The sequence below is a fragment of the Geotrypetes seraphini genome, chromosome 16, assembly GCF_902459505.1.
Source record: "Geotrypetes seraphini chromosome 16, aGeoSer1.1, whole genome shotgun sequence".
In the NCBI taxonomy this organism is placed as follows: Eukaryota; Metazoa; Chordata; class Amphibia; order Gymnophiona; family Dermophiidae; genus Geotrypetes; species Geotrypetes seraphini.
In genome coordinates this window covers 49,210,070-49,233,990 of record NC_047099.1, presented here as the reverse complement: position 1 = coordinate 49,233,990, position 23,921 = coordinate 49,210,070, and the positions used below count along the sequence as shown (strand labels likewise).

The following is a 23,921-nucleotide window of genomic DNA, read 5'->3' as shown; positions in this document are numbered from 1 at the left end:
TATAATAAACTGGCATATTTATTTATTTGGTTTTAGAGCCCGTCCTCCCCAGGAGCCCAGAACGGGTTACAAGGATATGTACACAGAAGTTTTCAGGATGAATAACAAGCTACAGGGGCGTAAATAGGTAAATAAATTCAACTAACCTCTTGTATATGAAATGAAATGCAATCAATCCAATCCAATAGGTCCTACTCCGGTCAACTGGCATGTAGAAGAGCCATCTTTCAGGTTTTAAGCCTGAAGACTTCAGTTAAATGGTTAATACAGTCCTATATAACTTATTCCAAAAACAAAATCAATTGTACACAAAGTAGCATCTGATAGCAGTTTCTGGAGCTGGTAAAAGATTATCTTTCAACTAGGACTCCATAATTAACACCATTAACGGGCTAAATTTTAACATGTTTAAACAGCGGGCCCAGCATCCATGTTCCCCTTTCCCTCCCTGAGCTCCTGCCACCTTAATATTAAATACTGAACTAAGGCCAGTACTGGGCAGATTTGCACGGTCTGTATATGGCCGTTTGGGGGAGGATGGGCTGGGGAGGGTTTCAATGGCTGGGAGGGTGTAGATGGGCTGGAGTAAGTCTTAACAGAGATTTCGGCAGTAGGAACCCAAGCACAGTACTGGGTAGAGCTTTGGATTCTTGCCCAGATATAGCTAAGAAGGAAAAATGTAAAAAATTTAAATTGAATCAGGTTGGGCAGACTGGATGGACCATTCGGGTCTTTATCTGCCATCATTTACTATGTTACCTTGCTGACTGTATCTGGCAGCAATTCATGTAACCCGAAAGGGTTAAAATAAAAGTAGCTGGGGGCCAGGAGTGCCAGTTCCACGAGTGGAGGAAGGGCTGCAGCAACGGGTCGCTGAAGGTGTCAGCAGCAAGACAGCAGGAAGACATGTTGACCCACGGAAGTCCAACACCGGCGGTGACAGGAGACTGAAGGCCACGGGATAGGCTGATTCTTTCAGATCGCAGGTGCCAACTGATAGAGCGACATGGCTGCCGGGGAGGGGAGGGGCTAGGAATTGTGGGCTGGTTACTGTGTAGGGGTGAATGATGCAGCTGATGATGTCATTCCATTTGCCACATCAACACACATGCGCAATGACCAATGACCAGGTTACAATCCTTCCTGGCAGTGGCGACATGCTGCCCTATCAACTGGCACCCGCGAACCCTCTGGTGGTAAGGGGAGAAGGGAAATAGAGGTGCTGGACCTGTAGTGGAGGGAGAGAACAGCCAATGTGGGGCTTGCATGGGGGATGGTGGTTGATGAGACAGAGGTGGGGTTGGAGGGAGCGGAGAAGTGCCTGACCTGTGGAGGGCTGGAGAGAGAGGAAAGAGGTGCTGGACCTGAAGGGGAGGAGGCTCGAGGAAAGGGAGAGAGGTGTTGGATCTGCAATGGAGGAAAGGGCTGGAGGGAAGAGAGAGTGATGCCAGACCAGGCAATGAAGGAAGAAAGAACCAGATGGTAGAAAGGGGAGAGAAGAGGGAGAAAAACTGGATGGGGCGAAGTCAGAGAAGAAAGGGACACATTGGAGTGGGGAAAGGAGAGAGGGGAGCAGTTGGACACAGGGTGGTATATAGAAACAGAGGAGAGATGATGGGCATTAGATGGAAGCAAAGGGGAGATGCCCCTCATGACCATATGTCATCCCCATACATCAATACCTAATAGGCAGGGTAATGACATAGAATAATAGGTGGGACCGAACTGCTGGCGTGCACATGCGCAGTGCAGCACTCGCAAACTTTTTCAAAGTCTGCTTGCGAGGCTGGATGACGTCACCCACATGTGAGAATATGCTGCCTGCTTGTCCTGGGATAAAAGATGTTACCAACAGTCAGAATGAAAAGTGCAGTTCAGAGGGACTTCCTCGGTCTCGGTGCGTTTTTCAGCTTGAACATGCAGGAAGTGATGACAGAATGGGCAGGGCCAAGCCACACCACCAAAGGTGCTACTGTGTACAGCGAAAGATGGTAAATGAATTAGGCTGTTTTCTTGAGATGTCTGAAGACAGCAACTCCTGGGAACAAGTTTTCTTAGTGTAAAGCACCACAAAGCTCTGAAACGCACAGAGAAAAAAAAAGTAGGTGGAAATATCAGTCTGCATCATTCCAACTTGTAAAGTGCATAATAAAGAAAACCCATTGGTCACCTCTGACTGCCTTGACCTCTTTGGCAGATATTCATGCCTGTTCCTTACTCTACAATGTCGATCTTTTCACCAGGTTTCTCCTCCACCTTCTTCCAGCATATCTGCTGATCTTGCTCACTGGTCAAGTTCACATCCTCCGAGACAGGCTAACACTGGGGTAGGCAATTCCGGTCCTCGAGAGCCACAGGCAGGTCAGGTTTTCAAGCAAATCTATCTATTCTGAAAGCCTGATTTGCCTGTGGCTCTTGAGGACTGGAATTGCCGACCCCTAGGCTAGCACAATGCTTTTTTTAAACTCCTAGACCGTCAGTTCTAGTGTTCTACAGCAGTGTTCTTCAACCACTGGTCCACGGTGCGATCGATGCGGCGTTATCTTCAGGCCAGCTCCCTCTTCCTAACTGATTCAGTGCACAAAGCCACGGGCAGCGGCTCCTACGCGCATCCTGTGCCTGAACCGGAAGCCTTCTCTCTGATGTTGCAACGTCAGAGGGAAGGCTTCCAGATGAGGCACGGGACGTGCAAGGTGCAATTATGGGGGCGGAGTCTGGGGTAGAGATTGGGTAGAGATGGGCGGGGTCTGGCCCACGACTTAGCCCAGAGTTCTTCAACCGCCGGTCCACAGAATAATTCTTTTTTTTCTGCCGGTCCATAGGTGTAAAAAGGTTGAAAAACACTGTTCTACAGGACATGCTAGAAAAGAGAGGAAAATGAATATTAAATTTTGACAGCAAAAATACAATAGCAATATCTCCTAGTACAAATGACAATTGAATACCCAATTTAGCTTCCTTCTAAGCGATTGACTTATGAATTTAAGGTGGCCATTGCAGTTTGTCTACATGAAGGTTGAAAAGCTCCTCCGCTACACTTTTGTTATAGTTTGACAAATGTTGACTACTACTACTATTTATCATTTCTATTGCGCTGAAAGGCGTACACAGCGCTGTGCATTTAACGTTCAGTAGAAGCTCCCTGCTCAGAAGAACTTACAATCTAATTTGGACAGACAGACAGGACATCTCAGGACTGGGGAGTTTCTGGGAGAAGGAACGGTACAATGGATAAAAGTATCTGACAGTGATTGGGAGTTAAGAGCTGAAAGCAGCTTCAAAAAAGTGGGTTTTTAGTTTGAATTTCAATACCGCTAGAGACAGAGCTTAATGTACTGACTCTGGCAGCCTGGTCCAGGCATACGGCGTGGCAAGAAAGAGGGGATGGAGACTCGTCATCTCATTTAAGTGCTTTCATAGCCCTTTCCAATTTCTTTTAGTTTACAATCTGTTTAGGCTTTACTTCACGAGTGCGCTTGCAGATGAAGGATTATCATTTAGGTGTCCTTTTATCAAGCTGCGCTAGCGGGGTTAACGCGTCGGACATTTCATTATGCCCTAACCCCCGTGGCAAGCAAAAAACTAATGCCTGGTCAATGGAGGCGTTAGCAACTAGTGCGGCAGGCGGTATTCTGTACGTTAAACCCCTACCGCACCTTGATAAAAGTCCCTTTAGTTATTTATTTATTAGAATTGATTTATCGCCTTTTTGGTGTACAGCAAAAACAAGTCAAACATAAGCAACAGACAATTACAAAAGGAAAAATATTCAAATAACAATACAAAGTATGCTACATTACAATCTCGACACAATGAACAATAAAAACATTTAAATAATGGGCTCCACGACCGGTTTGCACAGATAGGAAACTTGACTTTACCTTGAAATCTTAGTGCTGTTAAGTTCATCAGATGACTCTCATAGAAGCAGAGGCGCCCTTCCCCGCTTCTCCCACCTCCACACGTTCCTTCCCCGCTTCCTCCTGCTGCAAGTGCGCCACTTCCCTTCCTCCATATCTCTGTAATGTTCCTGGTGCGAGCAGCAACCCCCAAGCTGCTGTTGTGCCAGTTTCAGCTCTTCCTCTGACATCACTTCCTAGGCGGGTCCAGAGGAAGAGATGATGCTGGCGCGACAGCAGGTAGGGGTAGCTGCTCGTGCCAGGAACATTACAGAGATACGGGGAAGGAAAACGGCGCATATGCTTGCACCCTCACAAAGACGGCGCCTGGGGCGGACTGCCCCCCCTCCCCCTTACTAAGCCAATACATATAAGTAAACTCAAAATCCATGTCTTATGTTCCCACTGTTTCAAAGGAAGAGGAACCTTCCGTCTTGTAAAATAATTTCCCAGTGCTCTGGAGGAGGAGGATGGGGGGCCGGGGGGTGAAGCAAAGTCAGCACAGCTTCCTCAATCTTATGACCTTCCCCCAAACCTCCAGCACTTCTGACAGTTATCTTGATACTGTGTACTTGCACTCAGAACCTTCCTTCTTGACAAACCTATTCTGAAGACTATAACGAGTAAGAAACTCAAAAGGTTATCCTGCATATCTTGCCTCTTATACTATAACCTTACCCCCAGCTCGTGCGCTTCAATCTAAATGATCATCGCTTGATCGCCCCTGATCCCAAGAGTGCTGAACTCAAATCAACAAAACATAGGGCTTTCTTCTTTGCTGCACCCTCACTCTGGAACTCGCATTTAAAACAATTTAAATCTGATCTAAAAACACGGCTTTTCAAGCAAGCCTTCCAAATAAGCTAGCCTGAGCTCTCCATTCTGTCGCAGTCTCCCTCCCACCTCTAAACTACTTGATTTTTTGTGACTTTTATGTTTTTTTATATTTAAGACAGCCAAGGACCCTATAAGACCCCTGAGGAAGGCATTTTTATTTTGCTGAAACACAGCCCGTGTTGGGTCACTTTTATTGCATACATTGATTTCTATCCTGTGGGTCACTTGTGACCCTAAGTTATTTGGATGCTTATTAAACTACAAACTGGTACATCTGATCTTTTATTCCACAATCTTTTTGTTGTTTTGCTGCTTCATTTCCTTTGTGAAACCTTTTGGTGCTGGCTGGAACTATAGCCTGAACAGAAACAATAAGTAGCAGTGAGAGGATCTGGTGTTTTGCTGTTACTATATTATTTTAGCTCATATTCAGTGGTTCCATTCAGGGTTACTGTATTCAACATCAGTCCTCAATCCAGTCAGGTTTTCAGGATAAACCCAATAAATATGCATGAGATCATATTTTTTCCAGGAAACCCAGGACATATGACCTTGCCCTGTTCCACCTCCAGCCCCCGGCCCATTCTGCTCCAAGCCCCACAAAGCCTCATCTCTTCTTCCGGATGAGCTCCAGCTGCAACTGGAGGGCCTGGAACATATGAAGAAAGACTAAAAAAACTGCGGATGTACTCGCTGGAGGAGCAAAGAGAGAGGGGGGACATGATTGAGACCTTTAAGTATATCACGGGGCGTATAGAGATGAAAGATGATATCTTCAGTCTTACAGGGCCCTCGATAACCAGAGGACACTCGCTGAAAATCAGGGGAGGGAAATTTCAGGGCGATGCTAGAAAATACTTCTTCACCGAAAGGGTGGTCGATCATTGGAACGAGCTGCCTCAGCAGGTGATTGAGGCCAACAGCGTGTCAGATTTTAAGAGAAAATGGGATATTCACATGGAATCAATAGGGGAGTAAAAGTCAGGGAGTGGGTCATTGGTATGGGCAGACTCGATGGGCTATAGCCCTTTTCTGCCGTCAATTTCTATGTTTCTATATGCAAATGTGTGCGACATCATCCGTGCATGCTCAGCGGCCCTCCGGATGCAGCCGGAGCGCGTCAGGGCTTTCCAAAACACAGACAAAAGCCGGGTTTTGGAAAGTCCATCCGGGACTCTAAAAAGAGGACGGTAACCGTTCCTATACTGCCTCCGCTGTATGCAGATAGATCTCATGCATATTAATTGAGGAAATCCTGAAAATCTGACTGGATTACGGCCTTCATTGCCCACCCCATGGATAAAGCCCGTTAGTCTATTTCAGAGCCAACCAAAAGAAGCCAGTGTTCCCTTCTTTTTAAATTGGTTCCAATCGTAATGATTTTAGCAAAGTTTTGTATTATTCACCGTTATCATTTACGGCCATTGTAAACACAATGCAAATAAGTCAAATATTTACCGTCATCGGGGACACACCACAGGAAAAAGTTAAGGGAGAGTCGACCCCTTTGCATCTTGCACCTGCTGCCAAACAAGCCTTACCATTCCAAAGTAGCGCGCGCAGCCCATCCCCGGGTCTTCAAGCGTCGCGCGGCTCCTATTGGCACGTGGCAGGGAAGGAAGGCGGCCTCGCGCATGCGCCGGCGCCCTCCCCGCCCTCCTCCAGGCGGGATCTGCGCACGCGTCAGCGGCATAGGCTCGGCGCGGGCAGTCGGCGACGGGAGCGGAAAGCGGCGCTCGGACGAACCGAGGTGGACCGGGTCGCCCCTCACCCCGGCTCTCGGTTCGCCATTCCCGCCCGCCTCCTCAGAGGCCGACGGTTCGGTGCCCGCCGCGGCGTTCCTTCCTCCTGTGACGCAACTTCCGGAGAGGCGGGCCGCAGCGCAGGAAGGGAAGCCGCCCGATTGGTGGAGGACGAGCTCAGGTACGGGGTGCTGAGCCCACTGCAGATGACAGAGAAAGGCAGCGTGAGGGGAGGGGCGTGGCCTAGTGGCTCGAGCTCCCCACAGGAAATGGACGGTGGCAGAGCAAGGCTGGAATTGCTCGTCAGTACAACAGCAAGAAAAGAAAAGGAAAAATATAAAAAAATGACCTCAAATGACAAAGACTGCAACTGCAAATCCCTCCTCTTTAAATCTTGGCAGCTCCTCCGGCCTTCCCTCCAACGTCACTTCCTGGCCCCAGCACACTAGAGCAGTTGGTGGTGTTGGCCCAGATTTTCCAAGAGGTATGGGGGAAGGGAGGGCGCAAGCGTGGCATTGGGCAGCAGACAGGTGTCTGGGCCCTCCCCGCCCCCCCCCCCCACTCCTCCAGCCTATCCTAACCATCAAAGCCCTCCCCAGCTCATCCTAAACCACAGACCGTGCAGGATTGCCCCGTACCGTTCATTGTGAGCCTGCCAGGACCGATAGGGAAAACACTCAAGGGGACTTGATTACTGTTCGATGTACTGTAAATCATTGGAGGTGAATCTCATCCTGAAAAAGGTGGTTAATAAAGCCCAAGAGAGCGGGCATGGGATTTGATTTACCACCCTTCTGGGTTACAGTCAAAGCGACTTCCATATTATATAGAGTGGCTTATTTTATATCTGGGCCAACAGAGAGTTAAGTGACTTGGCCAGAAGCATAAGGATCTGCAGTGGGAATCAAACCCCGTTACCCAGGCCCCTTAAGCCGCTGCACTAACCACTAGACTATTTGTCCACCTACCCAAAAAAGATCTGCCCTCTGCTAATAGGGAACCCCACAGTCTCGGTAGTATGAAATTTACAAAAACCATCCTGAGAATAGTGCAGACTATCAAATCTATCCAAATAATCTACCAAATTAATTTGTAACCAACCCCTCTTGAAACATTTGGTCTGATGTAAAGGGGGCGTGGGCTTGATATACTGTCTTTTTGTGGTTACAAGCAAAGTCGTTTTATATATTATATACAGGGACTTATTTTGTACCCAGGGCAATGAAGAGTTAATTGACTTGCTCAGACTCACAGGTTGCTGCAGTGGGAATCGAATCCAGTTCCCCAGGCTGCTGCACTAACCATTAGGCATGGGTGCTTATTGTGCATGAGGGCAGCTGAATGAGTGTGACTTGGTATTCTGGAGGACATTATGCATGCATGTATGCATGACCAGCTGGGAGGTGTGACATGAAATGCCAACCTCATGCTGACTCGGAACTAAGTGTCTATCCCAATCTGGAGCTGTCTTCCAAGGGTAGAGAAGCTGGCAGAACAGGACTGGTGAGTGGGGTTTCCCAGGAAATTGTAGTTTCAAGTTTATTAGGATTTTATATACCGCCTATCAAGGTTATCTAAGCGGTTTTACAATCAGGTACTCAAGCATTTTCCCTATCTGTCCCGGTGGGCTCACAATCTATCTAACGTACCTGGGGGGGAAGAAGGTCCTCGGTTAGTGCTTGGCAGTTTGATGTAATCTTTTGATAAGATGAGACAGGGTTTGCATCTGCCTGGGATCTATAGTTCAATAACGTTTACTGTTGCCTTGTAAATTTTCACTAAACATCCTCTCTTACAAGAAGGTCAGGTAGTTCGTCAGCATCTCGATGGTGGAGGGTTTACCAGTATTGGGGTGCTATGTGCTTGATAATCTAATGAGCACAGTGGAAGCATTTACTGAGGTACACCCAGGACGACTGAATGGTGACGGGATTTGGTATTTGAAGTTTAGGGGATTTATTGCAAGTTCTTCCTGTTTGTGTGTGAGGGGAGGTGGTGAACATCCCCTGCAGGTTTCCCCCTCTTTCATGGTTGTGCTTGTGGTGAGAACGTGTGCGCGCAAAACGTATTACTTTGTGACAATACCTATAAAATTGTCATGCCACCAAAGTTACTTAAACCTGATGAGCTCTGGAGACTGCACTGTGATAGGGTGAGCCCTTTGCAGAAGCAAAGGCACTGAAGTTGAAATGCCTCTTTCTTTTGAGGTCACTATGTATCAGCATCTTGGATACTGCAAAGCCTACCAGGATGAGAGGGATTAAGCTCATTTGACAGAGGGAAACAAGGTTCTAGTTCCAGAATGTTTAGTGCTGGTGCTCTTCTGGAAGCAAGCTAAGCCTCCAAGTTTGGCCAGCACCCTATCCCCTTGTCTTCTCCCTTTCCGAGCAAGTACAGTTGATAGGATAGACTTAGAAAGTTCAGAGAATATTGGGGCCATACCATCTGAGCTCGAGCACAGTGCTGTCACTCCTGGGTGCGATGGAATTTCTTGGATGTTAATCTTTAACCAAGCTGGAGCTTGAAAGGTGGATAAGCTTAATGCAGGGTGAGAGTCTGGGACAGATAGACAGGCCTAGATTTACTTAGCATACTGATGGCTCTTGCAGTTCCTATGCTTTTTCTTCATGCAAAGCTGGCCCAAAACCAGGTCTGGGGGAAAGGGGTAAACTTTAACCCTGCTGCTTATGAGTTGGGGGTGGCTAAGCACCGTGCTCTTAAACATTGTTCAGGAGGACCGGCCCTCTGTTGGGTGGGGGACAGGCACAGCGCCTTGCGATATAATGAGCTAGCTCTCTGGAACTGCTTTCATTCATTCCAGAATCCCAGTGGCCATGCGATTTTCAGAAACTTTCAGGAAGTTGGTTCTGTGGCTCTGGAAACAAAATTTAGACAGAAGCTCTAAACAGAGCAGTGGAACAAGGTCCTGAGGTCTGACCACTTGTGACCCAGATTCTAGACCCCAGAAGAGCACTGGTTTTCTCTAACCTGCTCAGTCTCTCTGTGTGTCCAGGAAAATGATATTGGTGGTATATATTTTTTTGCCTTATTGATTGGTGACTGGGGACACAATGTGCCTGCCCTAGGCTTGCTTCGTTTCTCTGACACTTTTGGACCCACCTCTTTTGCCTATCCACCTCCCTTTCCTTGAAGAAAGATTTCCTCATCTCACTCTTTGGCCCTGGGAGCTTGGGGCATGTGAAACCATCGGGAAGAGCAAGCTGCAGAGAGCTCTGGCCCCTCCCAGGCACTTTCTGCTTTGTCATTGTGCCCTGCTGGGGAGCGAAGGGTTTGCCCAGCAACTCTGAAAGCTCTCTCCCTTTTAAAGGGAGCCAGCTCCTCATAAGTGGAGAAATAGCCCAGGACCTCAGGCTTCACAGGGTCTGGCTGCTCCTTGCACAATTTCTCATTGTTTTGTTTTAATTTGTACACCTACTCCCTCCCTCTTACTCCCTGTGCCCACCCATCCCTTTGTAAAACCTTACTGGGATGTGTTCATTTCAGGCCCGATCAGGAGGTGATGGCTACTGATCCTGTGATGGTCAGTGTCCCACACACCTCCTCAACCTTCATTCATTTTTGTAATCTGGTATTGCCTCTTCAGAACTGAAAACCCCTGGGGAAGACTTATTTACCCTGTAAGTTGTGGTTTGTTTGTTTGTTTGTTTTTTTTGCAGTTTCTGAATTGCTTGTCCAGCTGATATTTGTTTATTTGCTCCCACAGGCACCTGCTTCCAAATGAGATGAGTGGTTTACAGAAAGCAAACATGGCTGGTTCGTAAGCAGTTGCTCCCCTCTTGCAGATTCTCTGAGACCTCTGGACCGTTTATTGGGGGTGCACTGTGGAATATCTTATTTTTCTTGTTTGTTTTGGACTGCCAGCTATGCTCAGGAGCCACTCGCTGTGATGTATGACACCGAGTGTGATGCTCAGGAGCCGCTTTCTGTGATGTACGCCACAGAGTGCAAGGCCGAGGTAACGCCTTCGCAGAATGGCAACCGCTACTTCAGCTACACACTGGAGGATCACACCAAACAAGCTTTTGAGATCATGAACGAACTGCGAGTAGGCCAGCTGCTCTGCGATGTCACCCTCCGTGTCAAATACGATGCACAAGAAGCAGACTTCATGGCCCATAAAGTGGTTCTGGCTTCCAGCAGCCCCGTCTTCAGGGCCATGTTCACCAACGGGCTGAAAGAGTGCGGTATGGAGGTTGTACCCATCGAGGGTATCCATCCCAAGGTGATGGAGCGCCTCATCGAGTTTGCCTACACCGCCAGCATCTCAGTGGGGGAGAAGTGCGTCATCCATGTGATGAATGGGGCAGTCATGTACCAGATGGACAGCGTGGTGAAGGCCTGTTGTGACTTCCTGGTCCAGCAGCTGGACCCCAGTAATGCCATTGGGATTGCCAGCTTCGCCGAGCAAATTGGTTGTGAGGAACTGCAACAGAAAGCCCAAGAGTACATCCACATGCACTTCAGTGAGGTAGGTGGCAAAAAGAGGGGGAGAGAACTGCAGCATCCCGCTGGGGTGGAGGAGGGGTGATATAGAGTGGATTTAAAAATGAAGACAAGAGTTGGGGGTTTTGTATTTGCTGATGTCTTTGCTCCGCAGCCTGCTCAAGTAACCCAATGTAAGAACAGTTGTTTAAAAAAACAACAACTGATTTTGTTTTTAAACCAGTAACCTGAAAGGTAGTTTTATCCAGAGATCAATATGTTCTATATAAAAAGTATTTTAAATTGCCACTCCACTCACTCCCAAAATATGCAACTAGGAAATGAAGAAGTGATTAATGCTAGAAAGTAGAGGCTGTATAGGACATGGCCAGGAGGGTCAATTGTGGTGAGAGGGGTTGATCAGGATGGCCGCTGAAAGAGGCTCCACGATCTGCTGCCCTCACCACTAGGAGTTTCAGGGGACCCTTTAAAAATGGAAGTTACTAGGGTGGCCTAGAGCAGTGGTTCCCAACCCTGTCCTGGAGGACCACCAGGGCAAGCGGGTTTTCAAGCTAGCCCTAATGAATATGCATGAGAGAGATTTGCGTATAATGGAAGCGATAGGCATGCAAATCTGCTCCATGCATATTCATTAAGGCTAGCCTGGTGGTCCTCCAGGACAGGGTTGGGAACCATTGACCTAGAGCACCCCTGTGCTGAGGAAGCTGGCTTGTGCCAATTATTTGGCTAAATCTTGGTTCTGGGACCAGCGTCAGAAAGGAAAAGACAGTGAAGGGATGATGAGAGTGAGCTGGAAAGAGCGGCTCTATCTTCACAATCTAGTTCCTCTGGAGCCATGAGAGCAGACAGTAATGAGTTGGAAGCTACTGAAGTGGGTGTGCATAGAGGAGATTTCCTGATTATCAAAAGCGCTGGGAAGGTCGCAGTCAGGCTTTTTTGCTAGTCCGACTCAGGGAGGGAAAAATCTTTCATGCAAAGGCATCATTCTACAAGTGTGCTATACAGGTCCTAGACGTGGTGGGCCCCCGAGTGAGCGGACTGCCGGGCATGATGGACCTCTGGTCTGACCCAGCAGAGGCATTTCTTATGTATATGTTTGATAGGTACCAGTCTGCTGAAAAGTGCATCACAGTGTCTTTCTAAGTCGGAACGTTGTTGCTGTTACCTGTGATTCCACCATGATCCAAAGTGTAGTGCTGATTTCTAGTTTGCCCCCTCCCCTCACTTTGGTTATAGCTGCTCATAGAGGTGGTTATTATCACAGCATTTAGCCACAACACACAAAAGAAAGGCTTCCAAGTATGAATACATAGATAAAGCATTAGGCATGTGACAGTCCAGAGCAGAGCAGTCTGGTCTCTCTTACCACGGTGCATTCTGCTGTTCAAAATTAATACTAGAAGAACCAGAATGAAATTGGGGGTTGGGGGCAGGAAATGCTGAACTGGCCTGAATTCTCCCTCTGGAACCCTGGAGGAAGAACATGGTCATATGGATGGTAGAGCAGTGTCAGGAATGGCCTCAAGCGTCACTGCCTCTCCTCACTTAAGCTGCAGAGGTCCATTTGGGCCTGGCCCCAGTAGGTTAAACTTGACCACGTACTCATTTTCTCAGTGGTCAATTACAGATGCGAAAGCTGGACAATACGGAAACACGATAGAAAGAAGATTGACTCTTTTGAGTTTTGATGCTGGAGAAGGATTTTAAGCATGCCGTGGACCGCCAGAAGAACGAACACATCGATTCTGGAAGAGATCAAACTGGCTGTCACTGTGTTATTTTGGTCACACCATCAGAAGAGAGAGATCATTGGAGAAGGACATCATGTTTGGGAAGATCAAAAGAACCAGGCAAAGACCTGCAATCAGATGGCTGGACACTATGAAAACAACCACGGGGATGATGCTAGGGGACCTTACCAACTAGCACAAAACCAATTTCTTTTTAGATCTGTAATTCTTCAAGTTACTGGCTTCTAACTTAACCAGTAGCTGAGAAATTTTACTGCTAGGTCATTGGTTCCCAAACCTGTCCTGGGGGAAGCTGAGTCAGTCAGGTTTTCAGTATATCCACAATGAATATTCATGAAAGAGATTTGCATGCACTGCAGCTATCCTGAAAACCTGACTAGCAGGACAGGTTTGGGAACTACCGGGCTAGGTGTTAGCTGGAGACTCTCATTCCCCCTCCCTCAGGGCTCTTGAATCATTTCCAGCACTTGCCAAGGACATGCAGGGCTGCGCTGACGTCAGCAACATTCTCAGGCGTTGTTTATTGACTTATAGACTGGCAGCCACCTCTGGGTTTCTAAGGCAGAGACTTCTTTTTATTGAGATGAGTTATTAAAACAGCTTACATCTTCGCTTAAAGCTAGGTTTTAAAACCCACCTCTCCTCTCTCTGCCTCCTCCCCACTTGTTGATAGTAAACAGAGCAGGCGCTGTGACTTTCTGTCCTCTCTTTTTCCCCCCCCCCCCACACTCAGCTTTTATGCTTTGAGAAAATGGAATATAAACTGGAAAACTATTGCTTAGAGAAGAGCCTGAACAATGGCTTTTTTGTTTTCAGGAATTGGCTTTTGTACGGTGTTTTTGCGTTGCACATGCTAAAACATTGCTGTCAGAAACCTTCAAGGTGACTAATGCTTGCTATCAGCAACACAAGCCCAGGGGTCCAAGGAAAACAAGGGGCAGGGAGCAGAGCTACCCTATCCCTCCCTCGGAGGATTACCACCTCTTCCCAAGTCTGCTGAATAGGCTTCTCCGTGTTTGATTTGGCTGCACTGGGTGCTGGGACTCTGTTCTAATTTGCCTAAGTAAAACAGGAGGGTAAAACCCCAACTGCATTGGCGTAAAGCCAGAAGTGGGAAGGGGTAAAACGCGGACCTCACGGACCTGACGGACCTCGCGGATCTAAACCCGTAAGGCCTTAAAAATCTGAGGTCCGTGTCGGTCCGTGTCCCTGCCGCTTGTACTTTCTGTCGCTGACAGATCTTGATTGAGATTTGAGCGCTGACGGATCCGTCTCAGCATAGGGAGGGAAAAGTGTTAGGATCCGTCAGTGCTAAAAATCTCTTCGAGGTCTGTCAGAGCCAGAGACTAGTGCTGGAGCGGCAGAGCAGAAGCCAAGAGAGCGGGGACATAGGTTTTGGACGTGCGTTATGAAAAAGAAGTCTCCATACTCCAGCACTAGTCTCTGGCTCTGACAGACCTCGAAGAGATTTTTAGCGCTGACAGATCCTAACAGTTTTCCCTCCCTATGCTGAGAAGGATCCGTCAGCGCTCAAATCTCAATCAAGATCTGTCAGCGACAGAAAGTACAAGCGACAGGAACACGGACCTCAGATTTTTAAGGCCGTACGGGTTTAGATCCGCGAGGTCCGCGTTTTACCCCTTCCCGCCAGAAGTTTTTCTCTTCCTGCAGAGGAAGCTGCTTCCTAGTGGCTGGGGGGGGGAGGGGGTATTAGAAAGGCACTTACTGGACAAAGTGGTTGGAAACACGGAAGGGGTGGGGGGCATTATGATCTTTGTCTAGAAAGCTGAGGGTTTCCAGCCACTTTATGCGCAGAAGTACCTTTCACGTTCCCCCCTTCCCCTGATCCAGTCATAACACGTCATCCTGACTGGGTGCTGACTTCATGCCACTGCAGTCAGGCTTTTACCCTCTTGCTTTGTCCCAGTACATAGTACAGCAAAATCAGAACTGGAGGAGCCTGTTCGCCTGACCTGGGAAGAGGTGGTAATTCTAAGTGGGAGGGACAGGTTAGCGCCACTCCCTGCCCCTCACTTTCCATACTATTACTGTTATTTCTATAGCGCTACCAGATGCACACTGCACTGTGGAGTCACAACAGAGATGGTCCCTGCTCGAAAGAGTTTAAAAAACTAGACAGACAAAGAGGATGCCAGGGTGGAGGAATGGTTAATCTGCTGGCTAGGGTGGTGAGCAGTGGGCAGTAAGGTTATGGATTGAAGACTAAATCAAGAAGGCGGTTTTGCAGACCCCCCTAAGCGAGAGGGGCTCCTTGCTTGATGGATCAAGGCCCTGTACAACTTTCCCCTCCTTCAATTTTGGACCCATCCTGTGGCCTCCCTCCTATTGGTACTGGAGAAATAGACTTCATGAACCGATGACGATGGAACTCAAAAATCTGTGCCTGACATTTACATAAGAAGCGCCGTCTCCGGATCAGACCTTCGGTCCATCTAGTCCAGCGATCCGCACACGTGGAGGCCCTGCCAGGTGTACACCTGGCATAATTTTTAGTCACCCATATCCCTCTATGCCTCTCGTAAGGAGATGTACATCTAGTTTGCTTTTGAATCCTAGGACGGTCGATTCTGCAATAATCTCCTCCGGGAGAGCATTCCAGGTGTCAACCACTCTCCGAGTGAAGCAGAACTTCCTGATATTAGTCCTGAACTTGTCCCCTCTTAGCTTCATTCCGTGTCCTCTTGTCCGTGTCAAATTGGACAAAAGATCCCTTTCTGTTTGGGGGGGTGTACATACCCTCGTTGGACCTTAGGATACAGGGGTATGTTTTGAACCGGACAGAGGACATTGCCCTTTCTGTACATTGACTATGTTTTGATGCATCTTTCACACTCCTGTTTTATTTTGTGTTGAACTGTCTAAGGGGTAGGGGGCTAGTTTTTGCAGATATTTTTTGTATGTTCACTGCTATGGTGGGGAGGGAGAGTGGAGAGTTGTGTTCTAATTGATATTGGAATTGACAATATTTTCAAATTGGGAATGGTGGATTTATTCTGTGTTTTCTAATGTAACCGGTTCAATTTTATGGTACAACCAAGGGGGTTGAGGGCATTCCTGTAAAACTGATGGTTGTTAAGTAAAGCCATAGATTTTTGGAAAATCGTTTATAAAATAAAAAGCTGATTAATGAATTAGCAGAATCACTGTATTTTTACAATTTTTGAAGTCCCAAATCATTCAAAAATTCTAAAATTATCACAAAAATGTTGTATTCCATTTGATTTTGTAACATTGGGGGAAATATTTAAAACAGCAAAAAATAACTTAATCTGTAAAAAAAAAAAAACCAAAACCCCACATTATAAATACATTTGGAAGTGCTTACAAAATAGATAAAAAGTGCAAGGGATTATTTACGATCACATCAAACATAAAGCAAACAAAAAACAATCTAAGAAACATTAAAACATGTACTCAAGCAATAAATAATCCATGAATTAATAAAGCAACGGAATTTGCATAAATACAGGGGTAATAAAGACAGACATCTCACTGGTCTCAATGTGTCAAACTTCAGTTCTTAAAAGCAGTCTATCAAATTGTAATATTATTGTACACTTGTTGAGAGAAATAAAAAGGAATAAAGATTTAAAAAAAAAAAAAAAAAAAAAAAAAAGCAGTCTATCACCAACACCTCCTTGGGACCGCCAAAGTAAGAAAATCTGTCATCTTCAAACTGGTCTCCAGCTTTCTCTTTTCTTTGCCTTCTAACAGCACAACTATGTTCAATAATCCTTTGTCTTTCCGATGTAGAGAAGACTGCCTGGCCAAATTTAATCTCATCTAATCTATTTCTGCGTCGCTCATACCTAGGTAGGCTCAAGGCGACTTATAGAGGGGGGCGAGGAAGGAGAAGGGGGAGGAGGGGTGGGAGTAGAGAAGAGGTGGGTAGGAGGGGGTAGGGAGAGGGGTGGAGAGAACACCAGCCACCATTATTACCTCTTTATCTGAAAAATGGTCTATATTCAGCACGGGTATATAAACATTCATAACATAACATCGTACTTATAAACCGCACAACTGTAAGTTCAACGCGGTTAACAAAAGATTTAAAATGGCATAACCTAGGGATCGTTTAACTTAATTCGCCAAATATTTTGAAAAAAAAGATACGTTTTCAATTGAGTTCTGAAGTGTTTATAAGAAAGCAGTGGTCTAAAGAGCAGCCTGAAATGCTAATGTATGTTCCAGAAGTTTCTTGCTCTTACATTAGAGAATGACACGGTGACAAAATTCATCACCGTCCCCGCGGATAACCGCGGGAAATAATCCCATATAATTTTCTAGTGTCTATTTCAACCTCGGTCCTTCTACACCAACATTCTTCAAAGCAAAGCTTGCGGGTCAGTGGCTGTGGCCATTCATACTCTGATTCTTCCCTCTCTCCTTAAAGAATGACATGAAGATGGTTGTTATCCGTGGGGACGGGAACGGTGATGAATTTTGTCACCGTGTCATTCTCTAATACCTAGGTCAGCCCCCTCACCCAAACGTACATCACGCCTGATCCTTATAGCATCGGTATCTCTGCGCCCTGGCAAATGTGATGGAGAAACTCTCTAGGAACTCTGCGCTGGGGTGGGGGAGGGGGGGAGGAAAAAGACACAAAGTCATCACAAGGGGGTAGAATGCCTTCGCCATTATTCTTCGATGGAAAAGCAAGTCCCACAAGTCCTTGCCTCACTGTGTTAATGATACATTTTTCCGTCTTGCTTGTACGCTGCTGTCTCCTCCCCTGTGCTTAGTCACGTAGCTCAGGTATTTCATGGAGTTGCTGTCTTCACCTGAGGATTTTTCATATTAGGGATCTCAGGTGACAGTAACTCAGCAACACTAATAATATTTTTTGCTTAGCAATGGTGAGACTGCAGAGCTTTGCTTGTTTAAAAACTCACGTTTCCTCTTGGAAATGAAACAGAAAGCAGGGGGTGGGTAGGGAGAGGGAGGGTTGTTTGTTACTTTGTCCTAACTAGAGCGTGAGTCATGTAATTGTACCAAGAACAGCCATTCCTGGGAATACTGAGTCATTTTATTTCCCTGTCTGTGCTTTCCCTGGCACTTAACCCAAAGAGGACAAGGAAGTAGCCATTCTAGTGCTTTACAGTGCTGGGGTTCTCCTTCATCCTGTGGGGCGATTGATTTTAAATCTTTCAGTGACAGATGCATGCCCTCTAAGCTGAGGGGCCTAGGGTGGGTGGTTCTTTGCAAGCTCCAACCCCCCATCCTCTCTCAACTAATGGGATCGAGCAACATTTGACATGGCTGGGATGTCACACCAAAATACAGACCAGCCAAGGCCTTGATGCTGTGGGAAACCTGGTTACTCTCTCTGCCACCAGAGAATCTTCCTGGCTCCTTCAAAAACACAGACACAAATTGCTGTAAAAAATGCCCAAAACATGGGGATAACTATCCATTGTTCTCAAAAACAACAGTCTTGATGCCCAATTATGTGGCTCGGTGCTTGCCTGGTAGAGCTTATAGTCTGTTCTTTTTCCCTTTGTTACAGGTGGCAAAGCAGGAGGAGTTTTTCAATCTGGCACCCTGCCAGTTGGCCACGTTGATTAGCCGAGATGATCTCAATGTGCGCTGCGAGTCAGAGGTTTTCCACGCCTGCATCAACTGGATCAAACATGACTGCGAGAGCCGGCGGCCTTACACTCAGGCCCTGCTGCGAGCTGTGCGCTGCCACTCCCTTACCCCACATTTCCTCCAGTTGCAACTCCAGAAATGCGAGATCCTGCGCTCAGATTCATGCTGCAAGGACTACTTGGCCAAGATATTTCAGGACCTCACGCTGCACAAGCCTACCAAGCTGCTACCCTGCCGGACCCCCCGGGTCCCTCAGCTCATCTATACAGCTGGGGGCTACTATGACCAATCATTGAGCTACCTGGAGGCTTATAACCCCTGCAATGGGGCCTGGCTGAGGCTGGCTGATCTGCAGGTCCCACGCAGTGGCCTTGCAGGATGTGTGGTGGGTGGGCTCTTCTATGCCGTGGGTGGAAGAAACAACGGCCCAGATGGGAATACAGACTCCAATGCTCTGGACTGCTACAACCCCATGAACAATCAGTGGTCTCCCTGTGCACCTATGAGCGTACCCCGTAACCGCATTGGGGTGGGGGTGATCGATGGGATGATCTATGCAGTGGGGGGGTCCCATGGCTGCATCCATCACAACAGCGTGGAAAGGTAAGGCCATGCAAAGAGACATCATCCTTGCAAAACAAGCCCCAGATTTTCTGGACACACCAAAGAAGTTAAACGTCAAGCAAGGCCTTATCATTTTCAAATACTTAATTCAAACTTATTTTTATCTAGCAAGCTCAAGAAAACCCTTTATGATTTTCCTGGTGTATGTAATCCAGCATCTGGATGCAGGTTTCTGGTACACAAATGTCTGTGGCTTAACTCGCAAGGTGGTGCTGCATACTCTGCTTGCCAGAAACCGCTCTAAGGACTGGCGTTCGCCTTCTGACTTTGCAGTGCACATGGGGAAGAAGAGGTCCCTTGTGGCTTGCAGGAGGCAACAAGGTTAATGTGCCTTTAAGAATGGAGCAGCTTAAATGAGTTTTGCAGAGTGAGAAGTCAGATGTTTTTCAGGTTCCTTAGCCTCCATTTCCTGTGTGTGTCATTGGCAGCTTTAAGCTTGTGGGTTTCTGGAATAGACTTCCCTCGGAGGCAGTAGAAGTATGTCCAGACCAGACTCATTCTTTAGAAGTTGAGGGTGGGGTTTGGAGGTGATCAGAGAGGAGAGCAGCACAGTTTCATTTTCACTGGTTCTGTTTCATCTAATGTCCTCATCCAGTGGAGGAGCAGTGGCCTGAGGCGCTGGGCTTGATTCTCACTTTAGCTCCTTATGACTGGGGGCCAAATAAGTACCTGCCGTAGAAAGGCGGTGTATCAAATCCCATCCCCTTTCTCTTTCCCTGTATATAATATATAAGGGTTAACGTCCAAAGCCAGTAGGATGCCTGGGGGCATAGGGAGAGGAGGGGACAGTGCCTCTGTCCGTCCCCATTTAGAGTACTATATGCAGAAAGATATAACCAGGATGGAGTCGGTCTAAAGGGCAACTACTAAAACGGTCATAGAGACAGACTCAGAGACCTTAATGTATACTTTAGAAGAAAGGAGATACGATTGGGGCATTTAAATGCACAGGAGACAGGTCTCATAAGATGAAGGGGAATGAACAATGATGGTAGTCAAGACGATTTAAGAAAGCACAGGACAGGCATGTGGGATCTCTTAAGAGGGGATGTTGCGGATGGGCCACGTGGCCTTTATCTGCTGTCATTAGTCCAATAGTACTATCCTAGGCGATGATTTGTTCTCTACAATAGATCCAACACTTAGGGCTCCTTTTATCAAGGCGCGCTATGGGGGTTAACCTTAACCATCGCACATACCTCATCAACACATACCATAACTACCATATTTCCCCATATATAGGCCGTGGCCTATACTTGGGTTTTACAAACCCGTGTATGGGGTGCAGCCTAGTTATATAGAATGACCTATATAAAAAATTGTAATCATCTCCCTCACACCAGTACCTTTTTCGGAGCCCCCTGGATGGCAGATGGCGAATCTCCAGAGGTGCAGGGCAGCCGCGATTTGTTCGGCATCCAGCCTGCCCCCGCACCGCTTGCTGAGCTACTTTTTATGTAAACTGCTTTGATTAGAACTCCAGAAAGGCGGTATATCAAATCCCATCCCCTTTCTAGTTTAAAATGAGCATGTCGAAAAGAATCCCATCTAGTCTGTATAAAAACCCAAATCACACACCTTAGTCCTTGAGATTGCTTCTTGGTTGTGGCAACGGACTGCAGAAGGTTTGTTCCCTCCCTGCTTAAGGACAAGATCTTGGGGGTGGTACAGGATTCATGGTTTCCACCTAGGGCTGCGGTGGTGAAATCCAGTCAGAAGACTATACATAACAAAATATGGAAATAAGTTACAATCAAATGAAGAAATCCTCTCCCGCTGCATTCATTTCCCAGATATTTTGTTGGCGATTTTTTGCAAAGGGGCCACCAATCCATTCTTTCATTCTGCCTTTCAACCCCCCACTCCAAATCTGTGTGGAAGGCAAGAATTACTCTGGAGCATGATGTACCAGACCATAGGGAATTAAGCTCCCGAACAAATGTCCACAGAAAAATTCCTGATCATATGTTGGGCAAATAGTCTTCCTACATGTTTTTGTCTCCTAAGAGCCTCTGTCTAATAGGAAACTAGCGATAATCACATCTCAGGGTGTCGTATTTATTAATTGTCCATATAACTTACATTATGAGTGTATAAAGTTTGTAAGTTTAGGCCCTATCTTCCCTCTAAGGAGAGATTAGGTCTGTCTTACTATCTTTCTGCTCTGGAAGGTTTTGGACTGGTCTGGCGAGGGCTCTAAGTAATGTTTGCTAGATAATGAAAGGTCTCCTTTCTCGTTTCCCTGACCTGGTACAGGTATGAGCCTGACAAGGATGAGTGGCAGCTTGTTGCCTCAATGCAGACACATCGAATCGGGGTAGGTGTGGCTGTTCTGAACCGCCTCTTGTATGCAGTGGGAGGCTATGACGGGACAAACAGGCTGAGCTCGGCAGAATGTTACTACCCAGAAAGGGATGAATGGAAGACGATTACCCCAATGAACACAGTGCGGAGTGGAGCAGGTGAGTGCTGGAGGAAGGATGGCGTGGAACCGAATGCGAACGGCATGTAAGCTTCTCAAAGCTGATAGCAGAGGTGGGCCAGATTGGTTTGTATGGTTGTCATCAGCCCCATGACTGCTAAATTTAGGTCAACATTCTGATGTCCATAAGGGGCCTTGGTTGATGACAGTGTGGTGGTGGTTTTAGAAGTGTCTTCATGCGTAGATTGCATCCATATGTAAATGCAACTTCAGAAATCTGCTATTCCCATGTGGAAAGGGCTTAGGAAAAATTTGTCCCTGAGATTTTGTTCCAGCTTTTTAAAAAAAATGCTCCTTTGGACTGGGGCTTTACTTGAGGGATTAAGGAAAGAATTTTCCTTAATCCTCTTTATTTCTGCCTTCAAAATGAAAAAAATTGTAACTTATTTGGCAGCATTTATATATATATATATATATGTTTGTAACCTGGACAGCTAATTCCACATGGAAGCTGCTGGGTTAATGACAGACATATATTCTCCATGTGTACATTTGTAAAAAACAGTTATGCACTTATGCAGGTGTTTAAATGTATTCTTGAAAATGCCCTTTGGTCAAATATTCCTGCTCTTACCATTCTGAAGTTCTTCCCCCTCTACTTCCTGTTTAGGCGGATGTGCTGTTGGGATTTATTTTGAAAGCAGCATCTTTCTTATCAGTTGTTTCTCCCACTCTCTTGCAGGGGTGTGTGCAATGGAGAACTGTATTTACGCTGTGGGGGGCTACGATGGAACTAGTCAGCTGAACAGCATGGAGCGTTATGACGTTGAAACTGAGCAGTGGACCTTCGTGGCCCCTATGTCACACCGGAGGAGTGCCCTTGGTGTCACTGTCCTTCATGGCAAGATTTACGTGCTGGGTAAGATTTTCTTGACCTAGAACTTGCTCTGCACATTGCATGGGAGTCAGTCTGCAAAGGGCTTACATCCCTCTGAAAACGGACCTGGGCCGAATCAAGGTTGGAGGTTGAAATTCAGCCAAAGAGGAAGCTGTGGGGAACACTGCTTCTGGGTCCTCAGCTTTCCTTCAGGGATAAGGATTTGTTGGTTAAGGCAAAAGACTTGCAGGCTTTCTGGTTCCCCAATGGCGATGAATAATGCGTGAGCTGCCTCTCTGTCTGTATGGGGGTGACTTTTAGTCTAGCAGCCAGCTGCTGGGGATGATTTCTTGTTGTGCAGTAGGACCCTTACAACCTGTGTTACTCCAAAGAAAATAGGCCGAGGACAGAGGGTAGCTTTAGTAGGGCCGTGGGGCGGACAGCAACCATGGTTTACCAGCAGTGCTGCTCTGGTTGAAGTAGGATGGATGAGTTGGGTGGGGAGTTCAGCAGACAAGGTGAGGTACAGGTTGGGTTGTCTGGACCCTGCTAACTTGCTTTTCCTTTTCTCTCTACAGGGGGCTACGACGGTCACAGCTTCCTGGACAGCGTGGAGTGTTATGACCCCGACACAGATACGTGGACTGAAGTGACTCATATGACCTCAGGCCGTAGCGGGGTAGGCGTGGCTATCACCATGGAGCCCTGCCAAAAGCAATTAGAAGCAAGGGGGGGCTGCTGCCAGCAGCCAGTGGACCAGTCGTCTTTTCTGGGGGAGAAAGGAGTGACGGTATAATGCCTCACTCCTGTTTCTTTTCTTTTTTTCTTCTTAAATAAGAATACTGATTTGGACAAGGCCAGGCTGAAATTCAGTGTTAAAAGCAGGGAAGTAAAGAGCTGTCATTCGGACTTCCCTCGTTTTGTGACTGTCACGCTTGCCATAAGCGGCTCTGGTAACCTTGAATAAAAGACATTGTGCCATGGCTAATGGTTTTGTTGCTACTGTTTAAAGGAACCAGTTTTTGTTCATGCTGCATAGATGGGGAAGGGACTGCAAAGAAATAAGATCTTATTATCCTTCTCCATGCCTCAGAGATGGACGCTCTGGGTTGGGGGCAGGGGGGAAGTCCCTTAATCCATATCCTTCTGATATTCCCCTAACGGCTCTGGTCTCTCTCCACAGTCCACAGCCATTTCAAGGAAGTACATACTATGACAGGGAAGGTCGATCTGTTATCAGTAGTGGCTAATCCAGGTCACAGGGACACGGCAGAGTTCCAACAAGTAGCAAGATTCCACGTTACTTAACTCGAAGGATAAGTAGTGCCTTTCCCCAGGAACCTGTCATCTGGAATTGTCCTCTCAATACTGAGGTCATGGACACCCACATCATCATAATCTTATCTAATCTTTCAATTTATATACTGCATCTCCCCTAGAAACTAGGGCTCGACGTGGTTCAGATGATATCGTTAGAACATGACTAAGAAATCACCATTGAAAGAATTTTTGAAATGTCATAGGAGATTGCTTTCTCAAACCTCCTGTCATAAAAACAAAGGCCCTGTGAGCATAAGACACAGGCACCCACTACATCAGTTGTAGGCAGTGGGCTTCTCCAATTAGAACCAAGAGTCCCATCTAGCTGCCTGCCTTGGGAAAGGCTCACAGCTAAATGTGACATGAAACAGG

At 46.9% G+C, this 23,921-nt stretch overlaps 1 protein-coding gene and 1 long non-coding RNA gene across 4 annotated transcripts; one reads left to right on the top strand and one right to left on the bottom strand.

Moving 5' to 3' along the window:
• Positions 1–6,325, bottom strand: LOC117349516. Its single transcript, XR_004537186.1, has 2 exons — positions 6,195–6,325; positions 1–2,077 (listed from the first exon to the last, which is right to left on the bottom strand). It is a non-coding gene; the product is annotated as an uncharacterized LOC117349516 (long non-coding RNA).
• On the top strand, positions 6,307–23,217 carry KEAP1 (kelch like ECH associated protein 1). Of its 3 annotated transcripts, none has more exons than XM_033923037.1 (6): positions 6,307–6,659; positions 10,203–10,967; positions 18,224–18,909; positions 21,187–21,392; positions 22,095–22,271; positions 22,808–23,217. In XM_033923037.1, exons 2-6 carry the CDS (start codon positions 10,386–10,388, stop codon positions 23,023–23,025), a joined length of 1,869 nt encoding a protein of 622 aa, XP_033778928.1. In that variant the 5' UTR covers positions 6,307–6,659; positions 10,203–10,385; the 3' UTR covers positions 23,026–23,217. The 3 variants fall into 3 exon arrangements, with proteins under 3 accessions (XP_033778928.1, XP_033778930.1, XP_033778929.1); XM_033923039.1 differs by lacking the exon at positions 6,307–6,659 and adding an exon at positions 6,806–6,962; XM_033923038.1 differs by lacking the exon at positions 6,307–6,659 and adding an exon at positions 8,126–10,116.
• The last annotated feature ends 704 nt before the right edge of the window (positions 23,218–23,921 follow it).